Source organism: Mus pahari, chromosome 19 (assembly GCF_900095145.1).
Source record: "Mus pahari chromosome 19, PAHARI_EIJ_v1.1, whole genome shotgun sequence".
In the NCBI taxonomy this organism is placed as follows: Eukaryota; Metazoa; Chordata; class Mammalia; order Rodentia; family Muridae; genus Mus; species Mus pahari.
In genome coordinates, this window is record NC_034608.1 from 20,134,877 (window position 1) to 20,142,872 (window position 7,996).

General features: G+C 53.3%; 1 protein-coding gene across 1 annotated transcript in view; it reads left to right on the plus strand.

Annotated features, from left to right (window-relative positions):
• Positions 1 to 7,680, plus strand: part of Phldb3 (pleckstrin homology like domain family B member 3) — an 18,706-nt gene extending 11,026 nt beyond the window's left edge. Inside the window, exons 9-15 of the mRNA XM_021219830.2 lie at positions 2,132 to 2,231; positions 2,374 to 2,464; positions 2,555 to 2,642; positions 3,066 to 3,120; positions 4,749 to 4,988; positions 5,596 to 5,681; positions 7,373 to 7,680. Coding sequence (XP_021075489.1) covers positions 2,132 to 2,231; positions 2,374 to 2,464; positions 2,555 to 2,642; positions 3,066 to 3,120; positions 4,749 to 4,988; positions 5,596 to 5,681; positions 7,373 to 7,507 — 795 coding nt within the window. The 3' untranslated portion in view covers positions 7,508 to 7,680. The remainder of the gene's footprint in view (positions 1 to 2,131; positions 2,232 to 2,373; positions 2,465 to 2,554; positions 2,643 to 3,065; positions 3,121 to 4,748; positions 4,989 to 5,595; positions 5,682 to 7,372) is intronic.
• Positions 7,681 to 7,996: the final 316 nt, after the last annotated feature.

The following is a 7,996-nucleotide window of genomic DNA, read 5'->3' on the forward strand; positions in this document are numbered from 1 at the left end:
ATATATATATATATCTGCATGTACACCTGCAGGCCAGAATAGGGCATCAGATCCCATTACAGATGGTTGTGAGCCACCATGTGGTAGCTGGGAATTGAACTCAGGACCTTTGGAAGAGCAGCCAGTGCTTTTTAACCGCTGCTCCATCTCTCTAACCCTCTAGATGACTCTTAATCTCCAACGGGAGGTCATGTTCTGCCAGTAGCCGGCATGCTGTCTTGTTTTGGCAGTTTCTGTCCACGGTGTATTGGGTCTGGGGATACAGAGCCATGGCCAGCTACGTGAAATTAAGTAGATAACAAACTTAAAATTTTTTTTATGCAGGCTCTCATATAGCCCGGGCTAGCTTCAACCATACTGGACTGCTCGAGTGCTAGGGTTAGAGATGTGCGTGTACCACCATACTCAGTTATATGTGATGCTGGGGTCAAACCCAGGGTTTTGTTGGGCCAGCACTCTACTGAGAAATATCCCCAGTTCTTTAATTTTTTTTTCTCTGATGCTGGGAGTTAAAGTTAGGGCCTCAGTGCCCTGAGATGGGACAGTTATCTGGTGCCTTTCCTAGGCTGTACTCTGTGACCTCTGGATCCACAGGTGCACGGGTCTCCATGCTTGCTGAGTCTGCTGTGAGCTGAAGCACGGCATTATGGTAGAAGGGCCTAACAGAGCAGGGGAAGCAGAGAGCACAAGTGTGTGTGTGTGTGTGTGCGTGTGCGTGTGTGTGGATAAACCTGCTCAGGGAGCAGAGAGCACAAGTGTGTGTGTGCGTGTGAGTGTGCGTGTGTGTGTGTGTGTGTGCATGTGTGTGGATAAACCTGCTCAGGGAGCAGAGAGCACGTGCGTGTGTGTGAGTGTGCATGCGTGTGTGTGTGTGCGTGCGTGTATGCATGTGTGTGTGCATGCGTGTGCGTGTGTGTGCGCGCGCGCATGTGTGTGGATAAACCTGCTCAGGGAGCAGAGAGCACGTGTGCGTGTGTGTGTGTGTGTGTGTGTGCGTGTGTGTGTATAAACCTGCTCAGGAGATGCCCTAAGAAACCTACTTCTACAGAGAGACACCATCTCTTGTTGGAATGTGTGTTCCTGTTTATGTGTGCGAAGATGCCCATGTGGATGCCAGAGTTAACTCTGCTCCGGCTCCTGAGGAGTTTGGTTGATTTTAAAGATTTATTTCTTGCCAGGTGTGGTGGTGCCACCCACCTTTAATCCCAGCACTCCAGAGACAGGCAGTGGATGTCTGTGAGTTCGAGGCTATCCTGATCGGGCCTCTGGTACTGCTGTATGTGTTCTTAGCCATCACTCAGTGCCCCTGACCCCTAAGTGTGTGCGTGTGTGTGTGTGTGTGTGTGTGTGTGTGTGCGCGCGCGCGCGCGGCGTGCCCACACATGCCCATGCCTGGGTGAGTATGTGCACATGAGTGCAGTACCCACAGAGACCAGAAGAGGGCATTTGATTCCCCTGAAAGTGGAGTTACTGGTGGTTGTGAGCTGCCAGACATGGATGCTTGGGGCTAAGCTTGGGTTGTCTGCATGAACAGTAAGTGCTCTTAACTTCTGACCCGTCTCTCCAGCCCTCTCCCCCCACCCCCTGTTTTTGAGGTGGGGTCTCTCACTGGGTTCTGAGGTTCACAGATCAGGCTAGACAAGTAATATCCAGGTATCCATCTGTTTCTGCCTCCCCAGAGGCCACCACCCGATTTTCTTTCTCACATTTGTTTGTTTATTGACTGGGGTGCCGAGTGCGGGGTGGAACGCATGGCACGATTAGGCATACGTACCCTGAACACCACCCGCCACAGGACTTGAACTCAGGCATTAGACTTGGCAGCCTGGGCTTGAGCCATCTTGCTGGACGATGACCCTTCCTGCATGGGTGGATGTCTGGTTCTCATGCTTGCATGCCAACTCTTTCCGAGTCATGTCACCAGTGCTTGTTCGCCACACAGGGCCCGTCTTGTAGTGTGCACCACCTCCAAGTGATGCCATCAGATCACGAATGCACTAACGGGTTAACTGACTGATAGAGCTGGAGCCTTTCCACCCACTCACCCCAGAACATACAGCTGCCAGTGAAGCCATTATCCTACGCACTTCTGGGGCAGCTTTACCTTACAAACACTGTTGTTTGTTTTCAGGGGTCTATTGGTCTCCAGAGGACAGGAAGTCTACCCCGGAGGAGGGGAGACAGGGCCAGCCAGAGGGGATCCTCCCGACCTTTGTCCCTCCACTGCACAGGCAAGGACCCTTCTGTTCCCCTCCTGCCCCTGCCCCCAGCCATCCTAGGCAGAGGATGGAAAAACTGCTTGGGTGTTGGCTGGAGAAATAGAGGGGGGAGGGAGGAAACAGCTGGCCCCCACATCCCGTGCCTCTTCCTCAGGACCTCTGGAGGCCTCGGCTCTTACGCAAGCTGTGGGGACCCCTGGGAGACACCCTCTCTATCAGCTGCTCAACTGTGGCCCTGGGAGTAGGTGAGGAGGCGTGAGAGGGGGCGACGGGGGAGAGGGAGGAGGAGGCCGGCCGAGGTAACCAGCCTATCTCTGCTCCCTCTGCCCGCTTAGACACTCGGTGCTTCGTTCAGACATTGCACACATGGAGCGCCTCCTGCAGCTGGCTGTGGCCGAGAGGGAACGGCTGCTCAGGGACAGGGTGAGACTGCAGGCCCTGCTGCTTAGAAAGGGCGTCTGACCCCACTCCTTTACATGCACAAGTCCAGACCCAGCCCTCCTCCCTCAGACCCAGGGGTCCAGACCCAGCCCTCCTCCCTCAGACCCAGGGGTCCAGGCCCAGCCCTCCTCCCTCAGACCCAGGGCTCCAGTCCCCAGCCCTCCTCCCTCAGACCCAGGGNTCCAGTCCCCAGCCCTCCTCCCTCAGACCCAGGGCTCCAGTCCCCAGCCCTCCTCCCTCAGACCCAGGGCTCCAGTCCCCAGTCCTCCTCCCTCAGACCCAGGGCTCCAGTCCCCAGTCCTCCTCCCTCAGACCTCTGTATTATCTACAGGGGTCCCCCTTATTCAGACATTTCTCTGTCTTACCAGTTGGGATCCTGTTTGATTCTCCCTCATTAATCCACAGGAAGGGATGAAAAAAAGCCGAGAAAGTTCCACAGGCCCTGCCGTTCCTGCCATCATGGTTAGTCCCCTCTGTCCCTTCTGGGTGCTTGTGTCTCTTGGCTTTTGCCTTTTATTATACACCACCGTCTCCTGTCCTCCAAGCAAAAGGGTCCCGCTCCACCCTTAGAGAGAAGTCCAATGGTTCCGTTCCTACTCAGGTTTCAATCCCGAGTGCACAGTCTTTGCTTAGGTAACTGACTCCATTTTTTTTTTTTTAAGATTTATTTATTTTATTTATATGAGTACACTGTAGCTGTCTTCAGACACACCTGAAGAGAGCATCAGATCCCATTACAGATGGTTGTGAGCCACCATGTAGTTGCTGGGATTTGAACTCAGGACCTCTGGAAGAGCAGTCGGTGCCCTTAACTGCTGACCCATCTCTCCAGCTCCATACTTTTTTTTTCTTTTAACTATTTATTTACCGAAGTCGTGTGTAGTCAGGCAGGTGAGCAGGCGCCTCAGTGTACATGTGGAGGTCAGAGGACTTGTGGAAGTCACTTCTCAACTTCCACTACGTGCGTGGGTCCCAGGGATCGAACTCATACCATCAGGGTTGGTGGCAAGCGCCTTTTCCCAGCTGCATGACCCCCCCATCCCCATGTCCTTTTTTCCGTATGTTTGGATTGCTTTGCAGCCTGTGTGTGACTCACAAGCCGCACCCTGAGCTATGATCCCAGGTCTTTCTCCTCTTGTCTTTTTCTTCCTTTCCGTATGCCAGTAACTATTTCAGCTCTTATTATAGACGAAGAGTAAACATTTGTGGCAGTTTAAAAAAGTTAATTATAGAAAGACTCAAGAAATGTGGCACTAAGGCCCGAGTTCTATCCCCCGAACTACATAAACCAGTTGTGGTGATTTATGCCTGGAATCCCAGCACTCGGGAGGCAGGCGAAGGAAGATCAGAAATTCAAAGATTGTCCTCCACTACAGAGCCAGCATGGCCCTCCCACCTCAGAGAGCCAGGGAGCAGGAAGGGCATCGTACCCTTCAGGGTTGTTCTGCACAAACCTGCCCTCATTAAAAATGCAACACCAGTAACATCATTTATTAAGCAGCCCCTGTGGAGTACATTGTGTGTCCCTGCCGTGCTCCTGTGCACAGACAAGCATGTCTCTGAGATTCAAGCCTCCACGATCAAGGGCTGACTGGTGGGCAGGGTGCTGAGCTACGCCATGTTCACTGTAGGGAACTGGGGATCTCTCAGGTGGACACAGTCCATGAAAGTGGCTCACTAGGTAGGTAAGGTTCACTGCCTCACAAACTCTGTGACTGATGCTACTCTTGTGTCAAATGGAGACTTTATCTTTAGTTTTGGTTTGGCCTTTGAGATGCTCTTTGTAGCCCAGGCTGGCTTTGAACTCACTATGGAGCCGAGGATAACCTTGAACTTCTGATCCTCCTACCTCTGTTTCCTAGTGCTGAGATGACAGGCATCCACACACATTCTCTGTTTCCTTGCTTTTAATCAGCCCTCCAAATCATGACAGTCCTGCCTCTCAGCCTCCCCGGTGAGCCACACACGCCTGGCTTCACGATGGTGGGTGTTAGTATCTTTGCAAAGGCTGCATGGAGCTCGTTGTCTACGCTGCGATCCCTATTTTTGCTCAATGACCCCTTCTCTGTGCTCTGCAGGCCCCGGCCCCGGCCCCGGCCCCGCCCCCGCCCCCACCCCCACCCCCACCAAGCCCTCCAGGTCCCCAGGTCCTGGACCTCCCACAGCACCTGGAACGCTGGGGCCACAATCCGGAAAGCTGCCCTCACTTGCGGGTGTCCGGGGGCTGCTGTCGTGGGCCCCTGGTGAAGATGGGTGGCCGCATCAAAACTTGGAGGAAACGCTGGTTCTGCTTCGACCGGCAGGCGCGCCGTCTGGCTTACTATGCGGGTAAGCTGGGAGGCCAGGGGCTGGAAAATCAAGACACACACCCGTCCCCCCCCCCCCCCCCCCCCCCCTCTCTCTCCCCCCCCCCCCCCCCGCTCCCCTCTCCCACCCCCCACTTCCCGGCTGCCACTGGACCAGGGGTTAGGCTCCCAACCCCTTCCATACACTCTATAGAGTCTAGGCTAAGCCTGTCATCACACAACTCCCAAACCCCTCCTCCCTAAGCCACCCAGAATCCCTCCCAGCTTCTACTCATCAACACAGAGGAGTTTAGATCAGATCTGGCTCCAGATGGGAGCCTAGACCCATGACGGTGACCCACCCACTCAACACTCAGAGTCCAGAATATCCCTTCTTTCCAGAGGGACCCAGGTGCTCCAGGACTTCCTTCCCTGGACCCATCTCCAGGCTTCTGTAGTCTCTGAACCTGTCTGTCTCACATCCAGCATAGACATCCACCTCCCTCCAGCCTTGGGGTTATCACATTGTCATAATCTATACTAGTGCCCAATGACTGCAGTACACACACACACACACACACACACACACACACACACACACACACAGAGTGTCTCTAACTAGATCTGTTTCCTCTCTTTCTTCCTGCCAGACAAGGAAGAGACCAAGCTTAAAGGCGTCATCTATTTCCAGGCCATCGAGGAAGTGTACTATGACCACTTACGCTGTGCCTTCAAGGTGACCTCTCACTCAGGGCCACGATACCTTCCTCCTGAGTGCCCATGGCCAAACTTCAGTCAGCCTCAGACTATCTCTAGGTCACCCAGGGGAAAGCCACTCTGGCTATACTCATGGCCCAGCACTGGTGCATAACTAAAGCTCAGAGCCTGGGGGGTGCACTGTGCACTCAGTCGGTAGAGAGCTCGTCTAGCATGCACAGAGCCCCGAGGTCGAGCCCCGAGGTCGAGCCCCAGCATCGTGTGCACTGGACACAGTGACACACAGCGGTACCCTCGGCACCAGGAAGGCAGAGGCGGGTGGATCTCTGAGTGTGAAGCCAGCCTAGAAAACATAGTGAGTTCCAGAGCAGTCAGGGTTCCATGGAGACCCTGGAGAGAGGGGGTGGGGGTGGGGGCGTCAGATTCTGGTTTAGCATATGCTTGTAAGTCCAGCACTCAAGAGGCAAGGGCAGGAGCGTCCCCAAGCTGGAGGCCCTGGGTATAAGGGAGACAAACCATAAGGGCCGAAAGAGATATTGGCGGCTGGTACTTTAGAATCCTCTTTGGAAAGGAGCCAACCATGGTTGGTTGGTTTTCTTTTTCTTGTCCCTTTCCTAATTAATTAATTAATTAATTAATTTTTGAGTCGGGGTTTCTCTGTGTGGCCCTGGCTGTACTGGAACTAGCTCTGTAGCACTGGCTGGCCTCAAACTCACAGAGCTCTACCCGCCTCTGCCTCCCAAGTGCTAGGACGAAAGTTGTGTGCCATCACCATCCAGCGGTTTTAAAATACATCTTACAGATTTACTTTATCTCATGTGTATGGATGTTATGCCTGCATATATATGTCTATACCCTCAGAGGTCAGAGGAGGTCATCGGGTCCTCAGGAACTGGCATTACAGAGGTTTGTGAGCACCGTGTGGGTACTGGGAACTAAACCTTAGTCTTCTCCAAGAGCAGCCAGTGCTCTCAGCTGCTGATCCATCTCCAACCCCCAGCTATGGGGTTTTAAGGACCACATCAGAATCCCAGCTGATTAAAAAAAAAAACTCAAGTCTTAGTTTTTTTCTTACAAAACAAAACAAACAACTACTATAACAATAACTACAACTACAACAACAACAACAACCGGTCACATTTCAGCCCCTTCCCTTGGGACAAAAACATAATGGATATAAGAAGGGGGTTTACCCATTTGGTGGTCAGTAAATGGGCTCCAGCTAGGAATGGTGTCATCTCAGCCCCCAGGAGGCTGAGCAGCAAGTCCGAAGCTAGCCTGAGCTACAAGTCAAACTCGCTTTCAAAAAAAAGAGGCGGTGTAAAAACGAAAATAAAAATTAAAAAGCCAAGCTGGTTGTGGTGGCGCACGCCTTTAATCCCAGCACTCGGGAGGCAGAGGCAGGCGGATTTCTGAGTTCGAGGCCAGCCTGGTCTACAAAGTGAGTTCCAGGGCAGCCAGGGCTACACAGAGAAACCCTGTCTTGAAAAATAAAAAAATAAAATAAAAAAAAAATTAAAAAGCCAGGTATGGTGGCACACACCATTATCCCCACACTGAGGTGCCAGAGACAGGTAGATATCTGAGTTCGAGGCCAGCCAGGCCAGCCATTGAAACGTTGTCTCGAAAAAAGAAAGAAAAGGGAGCAGGCATTCTAGCCCGGTTTAGGGAGACAGTGATCCAGCCACCCTCTCTCCTTGCTTATTCCAGAGCCCCAGCCCCCGCCTGACCTTCTGCGTCAAGACCTACGAACGCCTTTTCTATATGGTGGCCCCCAGCCCGGAAGCCATGCGAATTTGGATGGACGTCATCGTGACAGCGGCGGACGAAAACCACGCCCCCTGACCCCCTGAGCGGCCCCGCCCTCTGAGAAAGGAGGTCCCTGCGCCCCTAAGACGCACCTTCCGGCCTTCGAGGCCCCGCCCCTTCGGCCTTCTCCTGGGATCTCTGCAGCCGCTCTGGCTCAGCTGGCCTGAGCCGTGGAGGTCTGGGCTGCCGGTGGCTTCCAGCAGCGGCATCGCCAGGCCCTGGAGGCCCCGCCTGGGGGCAGGAGGAAGAGCACAGGGGTGGAAGGAACTATTTATTGGTGCTCTTCTGATACCAAATTAAACATGGTGAAAAAGCAGAGTTGCTGGTGTGGATTCCAGCGCTGAAGTCCTGGGGCCCCTCTGTCCCTGGGCAAGACTTTCAACCCCTAAGGTCATGCAAGGATGGGAGAAGAGATGGGCAGACACGTGGCCTTAATCTTCTGTGATTTGGGGGTTTTAGTATGTATGTTTATCTGCCTCTATGCTTTTTTTTTTTTTTTTTTGACTAGCCGGCTTCGAGCAGGCT